The 14,922-nt window shown below is 36.5% G+C and overlaps 1 protein-coding gene across 1 annotated transcript in view; it reads left to right on the forward strand.

Moving 5' to 3' along the window:
• The window catches only part of ADGB (androglobin), an 82,161-nt gene that overhangs the window by 16,996 nt on the left and 50,243 nt on the right, over positions 1–14,922 (forward strand). Inside the window, exons 9-17 of the mRNA XM_081945637.1 lie at positions 490–618; positions 2,908–3,002; positions 3,702–3,876; positions 6,359–6,449; positions 8,378–8,507; positions 10,365–10,410; positions 13,442–13,610; positions 14,142–14,205; positions 14,533–14,635. Coding sequence (XP_081801763.1) covers positions 490–618; positions 2,908–3,002; positions 3,702–3,876; positions 6,359–6,449; positions 8,378–8,507; positions 10,365–10,410; positions 13,442–13,610; positions 14,142–14,205; positions 14,533–14,635 — 1,002 coding nt within the window. The remainder of the gene's footprint in view (positions 1–489; positions 619–2,907; positions 3,003–3,701; positions 3,877–6,358; positions 6,450–8,377; positions 8,508–10,364; positions 10,411–13,441; positions 13,611–14,141; positions 14,206–14,532; positions 14,636–14,922) is intronic.

A 14,922-nucleotide genomic window follows, 5' to 3' on the forward strand; every position in this document is an offset into this window, starting at 1 on the left:
ATCTTAAGCAAGTTTGACTAGCAACCATTCAAAATTACGATAGACACCCCCCCCCCAAAAAAAAAGCTACTTACAAATCCAGCTACAGATTCCAATGGCTGCATACATATCTCCATGGTCGCATGACTGCCTTTCGGTTGCTTGGAAACCAGTTTCGGGTATAAAACGCCCATAGGAATAAAGGGATTCACTTAATGACCGTGGCCTTCACTTAACTGCTGGGGAAAAAAGTCATGAAATCAGAACTGGTCACTTGGGAACCTGAATTTATGACCATCATGACTTAGGACAGAAATTCTGGGCTCCATAACAGTCATAAGTTGAGGACTACCTGTATGTCCTTAACCTTTGCCTTATTAGAAATAGGAACAGATTTTTGGGTAGCTAAGACCATAGTCTTCAGTACTATCTGTTGCTTGAGACAAGATCTGCTTTATAATCTGGGACAAAGTACCGTAGATTCATTAGTGTACTGATTTTTATTTTTAGAAAAGCCAGATCAAAAAGAAGTTGGAAAGAAACGAAGCAAAGATGGTGAAAAGGATAAACTTAAGCCAGCTTCTCATTCTGCACGAATGTCTGCTGACTATCAAAGTTCTCTTCAGATATTTCTTGATGGTAAGATTATAAAAAAATCTTAGACATATGTGCATTGGCCATCAAAGTTTTAGTGAGATTATTAAGTATATGAGCTCAGAAGTTAGCAGATGTATTTACAATTGAAATCTGAGCTCCAATTCCAAATCTTTACAAGTGTAAGATAAAACCTTTCCTACTTTATGCTTCAGGAGCAGGTCAGTAACAGGTTATTTGACCAATATTTGCTTTTCATAGTTTTAACTCATATTCATGGTTACAAGCATTGGTTACTGGTTCCTTCTTAGCAATAATGACACCCTACCAATAAGATGCATTTATTTATTAGTTTATATCACAAGAATATAATATGAAGAATTCTGTCACAAGAATATAATATGAAGATTCACTCCATATTATCAGTCATGTCAGCGATATCATTAGTGAGATTCTGTGGGCTCCAATGCTTTCTCTACATCATTGCAAAATCAATCAGCCGGAGTGTTAGCCTGTTTCTTGTCCTCCTCAACCTAACACGTGAAATGTGGTTTGTTTGTTTTGTTTTGTTTTTGTTTGGATTTTAGGAGAGTTTGGGAGATTTTAAGGGGCAAAAAGTGTTTCTGGCAGCTTTGCAGAGGCTGTAGGCTACAAAAAAGGCACAATAGTTTGCTCCTGTCCTAAACTGTGGTAAATGGCTCAAGGTTGATCAGGAACTGAAATATTTCTCCTCACTTCAGTGAGTCTGCCAAAAATTATATCTGAGAAATGAATGTCAAAAACCGAACAAAGATACTTCACGGTTTGTTTCAACATTATACAATGTGATACTGATCCAGATTTCATTTTACATGGTGTTCTGAAGAATACTTCTACTTCAGAAATGCAGCAGGTCCACTGCACTTTTAAAACTGTCAATACAGTTAATTGCTGATTCATGTGCTATTCTTATGGTGAGGAAATCCCTGTTCGGATTCTGTAGGCCACCTCCTCTTTCAACAAGGGAGATTTATTTTCCATTCAATCTTGCTCCTACTTAGCTAAGTTGTCTCCCCAGCATGGTCTTGCTTTGCTTCTTGTGATTAAAGTTGTTGCTTATTCGTTACTCTCTTTGTGTCACTTTTCTCTACTCTTCAGCCTTTGATCTGCTTAGAAGATTATGAAGAAAATCAATGGTACTAGGTGTTTTAAATAGCCAATATTTTTAAATTATTCACAGAATAAAATTTAATAGGAATTTGACAAAAAGTAAACAAAAATATTTATATTTTACATTTCAGAAGATGCACATATTTTATATTTAGAATCCTAAATAATATCTGTTGTATTTAGGTAGTTATATTAGTCCTAAATAATGCATATGTATTGATTTTAGGTAGTTACATTAGTCAATTACATCAAATATTTCTAATTGTATCTTTCTTTGAATAAAAGAGAAACAATTTACCGTATTTATTCGAGTATAACGCGCAAAATTTTGTACCAAAAAAAGAAATCAAAGTGTGGGTGCGCGTTATAAACGAGGGCTGGGGTGGGGTGGCAGTGGTGGCCGGTCCATTGAGGGCGCAGGTGAATTGTGAGTTCGCACTGCGCCTTTTCCGGGCTGCAGCCGCTCACTGTACGCGAGGGCGAAGAAAAAAAAATGTCCCCTCGTCGCATACAGTGGGCGGCCCGAACTGGGGGTGAGAATTCTTATTATCTGCTGTATGGTCGCCGCTTCATTTCCTCGCCTCGCCCACACGTTACGGTAAGCATTGCTTTTGTACAATTCAGTGTTTTGCGTACCGTAATTCAGTGTTCTTCATATTTTAATTGATATACTGGTACCCGTTAGATGGCAACTCAGGGTATCAAGAGAAAACGTTCTGCATATAACGCTTCATTCAAGCTCAAAGTTGTTGATCATGCTGAAATTCACGGAAATCGAGCAGCTAGCCGAGAATTCACTGTACTAGAGACGAATGTTAGAGAATGGAGAAAACGTTTTTTGTCAATTACAATGCTTGGTGTGAAACAAAATTTTATACCGATTTTTAATCGAAAATTAGGGGTGCGCGTTATACACGTGTGCGCGTTATACTCGAATAAATATGTACGGTAAATGTAAAGCCCCAACAGATTATTTAAACTTTAAAACTATTTATTTTTAACTAGCTTCTTTGGTATTTTTCAGAATAGGTTACCTAATTGAAACTATCCCATTTCTCAAATTCCATTCTTGCATTTATAGCACCATGTTTAACATGGGATATTATCAGTTCATATTATTTTGCTACCTATAGCTTTATTTCTTTTCTATTATACTGTTTAATAGAGTCAATGGATTCTTTGCAGGTTCTGCAACACCATTGCAGCCACAGATGGTGGTGTATGCTTGCTACATGCCTCTTTATGTACCTGAAAAAAAGATCTTCGTATTAGAGAAAATGGTAAGAATGTATATACTGTCCTTTCCCTTTTATGAATAAATTAACAATGCTTCTAATAAATAACAAAATAACAGTTGGAAGGGGCCTTGGAGGTCTTCTGGTCCAACCCCCCCCCCCCCCGGTCAAGCAGGAAACCTTATACTATTTCAAACAAATGGCTCTTCTTAAAAGCTTCCAGTGATGGAGCCCCCACAACTTCTGAAGGAAAGCTGTTCCACTGTTAGCAAATTTCGCCTTAGTTCAAGTTTGCTTCTCTCCTTGTTTAGTTTCCATACATTGTTTCTTGTCCTGTCTTCAGGTGTTTTGGAAAATAGGTTGACATCCCCCCCTTCTTTGTGGCAGCCTCTCAAATGGTGTAGAAGTCACTGGAGGTTTATAAGAAGAGATTGGACAACTGCTTATCTAAAATGGTATAGGGTCTCCTGCTTGAGCAAGAGGTTTGACTGGAAAACTTTCAAGGTCCCTTCCAACCCTATTATTCTGTTATTCTATTATTATGTTAATATTAATAAGATGTTACCTTGCTTCAGATTTAAATCTTAGCATAAATTCTTACTCATTCTACAGAATATTCTACAGAACATAAGTTCAATAACTTTGTATCTAACGAAGTCTTATAATAGAGTCAATATTAAAATGTTTCCTGTGAACGTACATTTGTATTTTGTATATAACCCAGCTGCTTTTATCGTATTGCAGGCTGATTCTTCTGAAAAGTTACGACAATATGGTCTTTCCCACATCTATAGCCATCCTGCACTGATAACTAGAACAAGGTCAGGTCCCTTAGTGGCCCCACCAAAACCACCAGCTGTACCTCGTTGGAAACTTATACGCCAGAAAAAGGAAACAATTGTGACAGATGAACCCCAAGGTTTGTCATTTCAACCTTTGAGTTTTATTTCTAATTAAGATTAAATCCAGATATAAGATATTTGTTTTCTTTCCTCATGGTTTCACAAAGATTGCCTTTTGAGAAGCAAAATGGTTGTTTGTGAAAATGAAAAATGTATTTTGACTGCTTCTTTAAGTATTTAAAACCATTCTATATTTTTCATTTAATGTTCTCCAATGCCAAATCAATTGTCCTAAGCTAAAAAAAAACAGATGTAACATGTGATACCTGACTCATTCCTTCACCCCTCCAATATGTGTTGGGCCCTCTGTTATTTGGGACCGAGCCATGATTTCCATGGAAGCCATGAACTCCCGAGTTACCCTGGATTCAATGTAACAAGGAGCAGGATAATGTCCACAAGAAACATCAGCCTTACGCACCAATCTGGCATTCAGAAGCCATAATCGGACGCTGGGGCCACTAGAGATCCATTGACCTGGCCCTAGGGGGGAACCCTGAGGTCAAGATAAATAGTAATAGAATGATTATATCATTAGATATAAATAACATATCTCTCCCTGCCTTCTTTTAGTAACATGCAGTTCAAGAGAAAATATTATTTTTGTGTTTGCATTTTTCTGATCCCTTCATATGGCAGGCTGTAGAGCAGAAAGGGAATTGGAAAGAAAACATTAACCAATCAATAACCTTGAGTTTGTTTCTACGAGCTTGGAAGAGGTTGGGCAACCAATGTGACAATTAAATTACTAAGAAAGAAATCCCTTCTGCAGTTCTTTTAATTCACATTGCCATTCTTATTCCACTCTCTGCAACAGGATAAAATATGTTGAAGATTAGAACATTGTTCACAAGAACAGTACTGATATAATACATAAGCATTCAAAATGAGAAGCATTTGACTTTGCATGATTGCTCCCATATGTGTGATTTGCATAGTAAATGTATTTGAAATATATCTCGTGTGTATATTAGGTAATGTACAGAGCAAGAAAAAATAATAGACCTCAAATAATAATAAATGTATTATCCTAAAGGCTGTGATGGGAAAAATCTAATTATGGGATTTCTACAAATATTCTAATTTGCCTACATTGTCCTTGAAAGCAGTTTAAAAATTGCATTTAGTTCAGAACTCCTGCATTATTAACTGGAATCAGTCATGGCAGATGGTATTCAGTTAGGTCAGCGATGGCGAACCTTTTTTGGCTCGCGTGCCACAAGTGGGAGGAGTGCAGGGTGGTCGTGTGCGGGCGTGCCGCACCCATAATGCAATGTGCAACCCCCCCAGTACGCATGCGCGCACTACAGGCGCAACCCCCCCCCCATTTGTACATGCTTTTTTCACCCTTCCCAGGCTCCAGAGGCTTTATAGGAGCCTGGGGAGGGTGAAAAGAGCCTCCCCCCTTGGAGGCCCTCCGGAGGCTTCAGGAACCGTCCGGAGGCTTCCCTGACGCCTTTGGAGCGCTCAAAACGACCCTCCGAGCAAATTGGAAGTCTCCGGTTTGCTTGGAGGGTCGTTTTGAGTGCTCCGAAGGCTTCAGGGAAGCCTCCGGACTGTCCCTGAAGTCTCCGGGGGGGGGAGGCTCTTTTCGCCCTCCCCAAGCTCCTATAAAGCCTCTGGAGCCTGGGGAGGGCGAAAAATGGCTTTTAAAAGGGGTGAACTCAGCATGCCCGCTGGCCAGCTGACAGGGCAGTGCCTCGCGTGCCCTGACAAATGGCTCCGTGTGCCACCTGTGGCACGTGTGCCATAGGTTCACCATCACTGAGTTAGGTGCTCCAGTTAATGGAATAGGTTTCCTAAAATGAGTGGATAGGTGAATAATTCCCTTCCCTGTCTGAAGTCTTTTCACCATGAAAAATGGATTTTGAGGATTGGATGATTCTATACAGATTAGCCTGTTCAAGTGGTGCTGTAAGAAAGCTTCAACCATACAAACAGTTTATGAACTTTGACTTGAATCTGTAAATTTTATGCAGAAATGTATGACCTTATGTAACAACTTTCCTTTTGAATCTGTAAGTTTACACAGCCTGCTCTAACTTCACTAGTACCATACTATATAGATAGTCCTCAGCTTACAACATTTCACTTAGTGACTATTTGAAGGGTTATCCACTGCAAATGAAGTTTAAAGACAACAGTCATATAGTAAATATCTATAGTAAAGAGTCTTGAAATTACCCATCAAAAGACTAAACCTGAAGAATAGACTGAAGATATGTTACAATATTTTGCAGTATGCTAATTATATGTTGCATTGACTTTAAAGAAACTATTTCTTATACAGTATATCTATATATAAAGTTAGTGTATGCAGATTTATGAAAATCTATATTCTAGTTTGGCGAATATATTTTTACTCCTTGGATGAAATAGGAATGGCTGCCCTAATAGTATAAATGTATTGACCTTTCAGAGAACAAGTTTGAGTCTGTTGTCTTGGTAGAGGATGCTTATTTCTTGCATTTCAAGATGTTGTTTGTTGTTTCTTTTCAGAAATTGTAATTAAAAAACCTGAACAATTTATTGAGCTTGCTAGTCCTTTTCTGAACTTCAGAGTTCCTGCTATACCTATACCAAGAGACACGTAAGTAGATCGATCAGTGAGCTTCACTGAGTATACCTCAGTATTGTGTAGTGGCAAGAAATAAAATTAAAATTATTTTAATTATAGTACACCCCTGAGAAGCATGGGAATAATCTACAGAAATGAAAAATGTCTGTTTCAGGATAATTTTATTCTTATAAAAATGTAAACATTATTGTAATAGTTAAATTTCAAAAATCTTTTGTAGAAATGCAAAATTTTCTAGATTTCCAAAATACTGAAATGTGCTTAAATGTTTGTAGAATTGGCATAAATATTGAAATGGTGGATAGCTTCTGCCTTTTAGAATCGACTGTCAACGGTAAAGAAGCCATCTGTGAAGAAATATGCTACATACTAACACTTAGTAGGATAGCAATGAAGTCCTTGGAACAGATAGCCAGATGCTGTGAGATATATATAGCTATAGCACTTAGATTATATACCGCTTTATAATGCTTTACAGCACTGTCTAAGCTGTTTACAGAGTCAGCATCTTGCCCCAAACAAAGATCAAGTACAGGCAATCCTTGATTTACAACAAGGATTGATTTACAACAGTTCATTTAATGACTATTCATAGTTACAGCAGCACAGAAAAAATGACTTGTGACTTTTTCACACTTATGAACATTGCAGCAGTCCCATGGTCATGTGATCAAAATTCACATGCTTGGCAACTGACTCATATTTATGATGTCCTGGGATCTGGTGATCTCCTTTTGCAACCTTCTAACAAGCAAAGTCACCAGATTCATTTAACAACCGTTTTATTTACTTAAGAACTGCAGTGCTTCACTTAACAACTGTGGCAAGAAAGGTCATAAAATGGAGCAAAATTCACTTAACTGTCCCACTTAGCACCACATGTTTTGGGGTCAGTTATGGTCATGTCGAGTACTACCTCTACTAATCAGGCAGTGGTTTTCCCTGTGTTAACAGGATTCAAAGAATATTGATACTTTGAAATGTTGGTACTGAAAACTCTTGAGAATGCCATGGAAAGCCAAGAAAACAAATGGACCATAAAACAAATCAATCCAGAGTTCTCATGTGATATACAAATGTTCAAGTTCAAATTATAGTAGTATGCAAAGATCTAGCTGTCAAGAGAAGGCTCTAATGCTGGGAAACCTGATCACCAGTAAATGGATGGACTCAGCTAAGCTCTAAAAAACCCGAAAGGCCAGGTTCAGGACATACCACCCTGAAAAGGTCAATCTATGTGATTGCTGAGAGTTGACAAATAATCAATTTTTAACAAGACATCTTCAAAGGAAAGAAATATACCATGATATACAGTATATCAAATCTACCCCTGGATTGACATTATGTTAAGAGTTTGAGGGATATTTTTGAAGCACAATAGAACATTATTTCTGCAGTTAATTGTATTCAGGGTGTTTTAATATTTGAAGGACTTTTAAAAGTATGTGCTACATTCTTCAGTTATACTTTATGTACCATGGTCCAGGTAATATATAAATAGAAATATCACTTCAAATCATCCTTGTCTATACACCTGGAATCAAAGTCATTTGATTGATTGTGGGATATTGGTCTTGCCAGATGTATAGCAATTCCTATTAACTGGTTGGTTTAACATGAGGAACTAAGGGAATGGGGGGGGTGCATTAACAAGTATAGAGTTGCTGCAACAGAAGAAAGTTTGGGTATATGCGTGAAGACTAGAATTTGACAGCAATTTCCAGGGGAAAATGGATGCATACATAAATATTTATTTCATTTATATTCCAAGGCAACCATTTAATAGAGAAATTAAGGTTTCAGGATATCTGGAAATGGTGAGAGATATACGTATTTTAGTCCATGTATCAAAATTAGGGAGATAAAAATGTTCAAAACAAGAAGATGAGGATTTAGCTTGCTTTTATTTTTAAGACAAATGTTTATTTGTATCTCTTTAGCCACTTTCCACCATCCACTTTTAAAAAGGGAAATCTTCCAGCATCCAGCCTTCCTTGTGTCACTGAAAGTGATGAAAGCGCATTTGACAGTTCTGGAGATACGAATATCAGTTTAGAAGAAACCTCTCAGGTTAAGATGTTACTATTTATTATTTTTATTTATTTATTTATCCATCCATCCAATTTCTGTAATTGCTCAACTCAACCAAGTGACTCTGGGTGGCTTACAATTCTAAAATTCTAAAACAATAAAAACATCCACAAAATAAATAACTATAAAGAGCAATTGTGGCGATTAATCAACTAATAGTAAAACCAACTAGCAGAGCCCTTAATAGATTCAGAGCCCCAGACCTGGATACATTGCCAAGTTTTTAAAGTTTGCAAAAGGCCAACAGGGTTCTAATCATTGTAATCTCCAAAGGGAGAATGTTCCATAGGGCAGGGTCTAAAAGCCTGTCTTCTAGTTACCAACAATTGACACTCTGGGTGATGGAACCTGCAGCATGGCCAATCTGTTGGATCGAGTTGGATGAGTAGAAACTCTTGGAAAAAGTCCGTTCCTCGGGTAACGTGGTCTCAAGCCATGAATTGCATCTTGAATTGCACTCAGAAACAGACTGGCAGCCATTGCAGCTCATGGAGTAGTGGTGTTTCATGTGCCATGCCAGTACCATTTATTACCCATGCAGCCACGTTTTTCACCAATTGAAAATTCCAAATACTCTTCAAGATCAGCTCCATGTAGGGCACTATGTATACTGTATTTATATTTATATATTTATATACATAGATATTTTTTTATTTTATATATCTCTATACATTTATATTAAATCTAATTCAAGCCAATATTCAGATGAGTCATGCCAACATTGCCAGCCTCCATAGAGTGGAAGGACTTGCTTAAGATAGTTGACCCCAATGCCTCATTGATCCAAATCAATTCTTATGAATTGATCTGGAGCTGATCGCAGAGATGGCAGTTGAGACCCCCAAACTGTTAGTTATGGGGGATTTCAACCTGCCGTCGATGGGAGAAGCATCCAAGGTGGTCCGGGAGTTCATGGCTTCCATGACAGCCATGGACCTGACTCAATTAATTCAGGGCCCCACGCACGAGGGAGGCCACACACTGGATCTTGTTTTTGTCTCTGGCCAGTGGACGAGTGATCTGGGAATAGGGGACTTAGTCATCACACCCCTGTCATGGTCAGATCACTCACTTCTCCGGCTTGACTTCCCTGGCACTACCCCCCACCGCGGGGAGGCGGAACCAGAATGTCCTAGATGGTTCCGCCCCAGGCGCCTGATGGAACCGGATAGGTTCCAGATGGAGCTTGGGCCACTTCCTGTCGACCTGACCCGCTCCCGGATGGAGGACCTGGTAGCCGCATGGAATAGTGCGGCCGCCGGGGCCTTAGACCGGGTTGCGCCTTTGCGGCCTCTCCTGTGGCAAAGATCCAACCTGGCCCCTTGGTTTACCGAGGAGCTGAGGGTGATGAAACGCCACAAGAGACGCCTAGAGAACAGATGGAGATCCTCTCGTTCCGAATCTGACCGAACACAGGTAAGAACCTATTTAAGGACATACCTTGTGGCATTGAGAGTGGCCAAACGCCGATATTGTGCCACTCTCATTGCATCCGCAGACAACCGCCCTGCCGCCCTGTTTCGGGTGACCCGCTCCCTCCTGTCACAGAGGCCGCGGGAAGCCCCCTTGCAGGGCAGGGCAGAGGAATTTGGGGAATATCTGCAGGATAAAATCGCTCAGATCCGAAGCTTCTTGGATGGGAAGTGAAGCATTTTCAAGGAAAAAAACAAGGAAGTCCAATTGCCTTTTGAAGAAGCACATTTGAGACATTGAATTGGAATTACTCAAATATGTGTAGTGCACAGGATTACACCTTGTAACTTCTTAAATATTGTTACATGATTATTTGTATTGCTATAATAAAGTTACTTAAAATGTGTTTTTTTTACTCTACAGGAATCTGGTGTAGTTCCACCACACACTGTTGAAGGATCCACTAAAGGTAAACAGTTTATTGTAATATAGTTTCTTAGTTTAAAAATAAAAAATTTATTTACCTTAGTCTCAAGGATCTCTGCTCCTTCCGTAAGAAGCTTAAAACCCACCTGTTCAATTTAGCTGGCCTGGCCTAATCCCAGTTTAGTCCCTCAAGTCTGTATTTTAAATTTTTAGGGGTGAGTTTTTAGGTTGTTTTTAATTTTTATCACTTTGTACAGCCTATTGTTTAATTCGATTTTATGGGAATTTAAGGGTATTTATTTTTGTATACGGTTTTTTATTGAGATGTCTGTACACCGCCCCGAGTCCCTTCGGGGAGAGGAGGTGGTCTATAAATCTAATAAAACTTAAACTTAAATAGTTAAATTAAAAATGGGAGAAACAGAAATTATTGCAACGATTGCACAGAAAAACAGTATAAAAACAGTATAAAAATAGACTAAATGCTGCTGATGAAAAAAGGATTCTTTTGATCAAACTCATTGTCATCCATTTATCAGCAAATTGGAAACTTTGAAGCAAATTTAGGCATGAGAAGCGAAGACGTAAGATATGCTCTATTGTATGATTGGAAGTCCTGTAGCAGAATGTTAGGTGTCACCTGCTGATATTAAAAGCATAAAAGAACAGGACAGACTTCCAAAAGGTTTCAAGTACACATTTGATGACTGCCATTTGCTACTATTATATAAAGTTTTTCTTAAGTGTCACAACATAACTTTCCGAATTTTACCTCTGCAGCGATCTCACTAAGTAACATTAAGCAAACCAGTCTTAGTTTCTTAGATCACACTTATGAGGTTTTTGAGCACTACTTAGATGTTAGTAATAATTAATAATTATTATTATGAAAAACAGAATTCATAAGCATAACCCTAACCCTTAAACAAAGGAGTCTATAGAAGTCTATAGACTCCTGTTCATACTCCTCTCCTATGTAATTGTGTCTGATGTCACAATGCAAGTGCAAAAGATAGGACTAGTATCATAATGTCACAATGCACACGTCCCACGTTTGGCATCTTCATGGCTTATTACAAACTACTATTGACTACAGGAAGCTGAATGAGAAAGCTCCTTGAGTTTGAAAATTCACCACTGGATTAGTATATCTATAAACCATTGTTGGTGCTTTTGAAATTAACTCAATACTTACGCATTCCCTTCTGCTTTTTTGTTCCATTTCTTGTGCAATATTAAAAGTGCAAGGCACAGTTTAACAGCTTGGATCATTAAATATTAATTATTATTAACAACTATTAAAATCTAGCTGTTCCAGTAGATCTTGGGGGTGAATATGGTGTGAGCCTGTCTCTTCCCGCAATGAGAGTATCTTTTATAAGAGTTCTATGGTTTCCTTGTACATGAAATGGATGTTGTTGTAAATTGATCTCTTGTTTAATTTCAGTTTTGATTGTTTTGCTTACATATGTTAGACCTATAAGCCATTCAGATCAGATCAGAGTGGTCAGCCAAATAAAGTGGAGTCGAATTCACAAACAAAAGAAGCTAAGTATGTGAAATTGCAGAAATTCCATAAGTACCAGACCATTTCATCTGAATTCTATGCTACATAAAAATTGCAATGAATAAAGTACCATATTATGTAAGAGAAAGGATGTTAGACAAACCACACGGACTACCAAATTTCAAATATCACTTTGATACAAGGGTATTTATATAATAGTTTCTTTTTTTTTTAACAGTTAATTTATACATTTTCACTTTACATACGTAAGTGCTTGGTGAACAGCATATTGTCTGGATCATTTTGCTTATATAATAATACTTTTCCTGCTCCTAATTTCTACCTCTGTTATTCAACCATTTGTAAAACAAGTCCCATGTTCGAAAATACTCTGTCTTCTTTTTCTTTTGTCTTTAATGTCTATCTGTTCATTTCTGCACAATCTAAAAAAAAATTGCATCTTCTTCTGTAGGGGTTCCCTCATTTTTCCAATACTGTGCAAATACAATTCTTGTGCTGTCAATACATGTAATATTAAATATATATTCCCTTTATCATACTTTTCTGGTACTATGCCTAATAAAATATTTCTGGTTTATAATCTATATGCCGCGTTAACATTTTTCTAACCATGTATGTATTTTTGTCCAATATTTCTCTGCTTTGGTACATGTCTATCTCATGTGATAATGCGTGCCTGGTGCCTTATTACATTTCCAACATCTAGCAGACATGTTTTTAAACATCTTTGCTAATCGTGCTGGTGGTGACTACCACCTATAAAACATTTTTATAGATTTTCCTTATAAGTAGTTGACATTGTAACTTGCAGTTTTTTCCCCCAAAGTTTTTGCCATTTGTCTAGTTCTATAGTGTATCCAAAACAATTTGCCCATTTATATTTTTATAATAGCTTCTTAATATTCTGTTAAATAGATGTCTTAGAACAGTGCTTCCCTGAGTATACTATCCAAAATTGAGTAAAGTCCATTACCCAATCACAGCAAGGATATTTAAATTAGGACTTCTGTTAACGCAGTAAAAAAGACTTTATAATAAAGAAAAATATTTGGGAAAGTTTTATTGAATATAGACAAAAGAGATGGACATTCTATCAATAAATTACAGTGTTGGGTATTAATATTACAAACATTTAGTTATCTGACTTTTTAAAAAATTAAATACAACATTGAAAAAAATTAAGGAAGAATATATATACCAAGGTATTTGTTGTAGAATAAAGGTTTTGGTCTTAAACTAAATTGCTTGAGATTAAAATTTCCATTATATTAGCAGACGAAGACATTGAGACAGATGTGATTACCTCAATAACATTTTTTATCAGCTTGCACCACTTGAGTTTTGAATTAGTACCCTGAATTGGATTATAGTTCAATTCAACAGATATACTGAAATGTTGTCTTAACTTTATTAAGATAGCAAAAGCATCAAGAGTTGCCATATATATATATATTGTAGTTCATCCACAAACCATCATCTTTTCTTTTCAGAAACATAGGCTTAATCTGAGGGGGAAAAAATCTATATTTTTGTTTCTTATTCATAGGTGAATCTGCAGAAAAAGTAAGTAGTGAAGCCGCTCAGATACCAGAATCGGCAGATGCTGCTTTCAACAACCAAATAACAAATAAATCTCTTGAAGAAATTGAACTTGAAAAGAACATTAATTCCAAGGAAATATGGATGGACTATGAAGATTTCTGCATTTGCTTTCAGTAAGAAGCAGTGAGGGTTTTTTGAATTGTAACCCTATATTTCTGAAAACATGTGTTCTTGTATTGAAAACATTGTTTTGAATATATCAAATAAATTGTATTTAGACCCAAACAAGAAGGCAAGCAGTTGCCAAGGTTACGTGCACAATCATTGGAGTCCTTTTTGAAAGGGACATCATGAGAACTATACAGAAATTATTCTTTGTGTCAAGATCTCCCATTTCTATGGTTCTGTATTCTCCAGAATTTTACCAATTGATTTTAATTGAAAACCAGAACTACAGAATTCACTGCTGCATAAGACTATATGCACAGTCTTAAATATAAAGGCTGTACATAATTTCTGTCAATCAATACTAATATTTTTCAGTTTGGGCTCTACAAAAGACTGGGAATTAATTTTTACTATTACTATTATTCTATCTCCTTTAATTAAAAAGTTAAAAATATTGTTTAATTTAGTAAAAATCGACATCGCTTGAGGGATTTTTATATAACCTATGCTAAAATAATCATATTCATTTTTCTTAGGAATTTATATGTTTTCCACAAACCAAGTACCTATGCCTATAACTATCAAAAGTCAGATTTTAGGGTAAGTTTATTGACAATATAATTTATATCTCAATATATTTCAGTTTGTATTGATAAAACATATTAAGCAAATAAAGTTTATTATATATTTTATGTATAATATATATAAAATCCTTCGTACAAAACAGTGTAAACTTTTTGTCAGTTGGTTAAAACAGCACTAATAATTATGAGAAAACAACATTCATATGACTCTGATAAAACGGGTTGATGCTTTCGGTTCTGTATCCAATACCAAACTTTGAAATATAATAGAAATGCTATCAATTGTTAGTTGCTACAACATTTGATGATAGAATTTAAACAGAAAGATCTTTTCTCCTTGCAGATGGTAGATGATCGAGTCTTGTATTATATGTGTGTGGACAGCTTGAAGCCTACTGATATTCTAGTTAGCTTTTCTGCATTAGTACACTGGGGAGAAACTGGAGGTAAGATTAATACAAAGCACAAGAGTAAGATTAATATTGTTCTTTTGGATTTTTTTCTAAGAGATATTCAGGGAAAAAGAAAAAGAAATTAAGGGGGGAAAGTATAATATTTTTTTAGGAAAACAAAGAAAAAACCATAAAGAAGCACCTTCTGATATTCTTCATAGCAGTTATAAGTACAAATATATTTAACCTCTCTCTATTGTTCCATAATATTACTTTTCTTTATATCTATCCTTCAAAGCCATAAGTCACAAATACTTCTTTTTTTTTCATTTTTACACAAA

This window comes from Natrix helvetica, assembly GCF_964273705.1.
Source record: "Natrix helvetica genome assembly, chromosome: 2".
In the NCBI taxonomy this organism is placed as follows: domain Eukaryota; kingdom Metazoa; phylum Chordata; class Lepidosauria; order Squamata; family Natricidae; genus Natrix; species Natrix helvetica.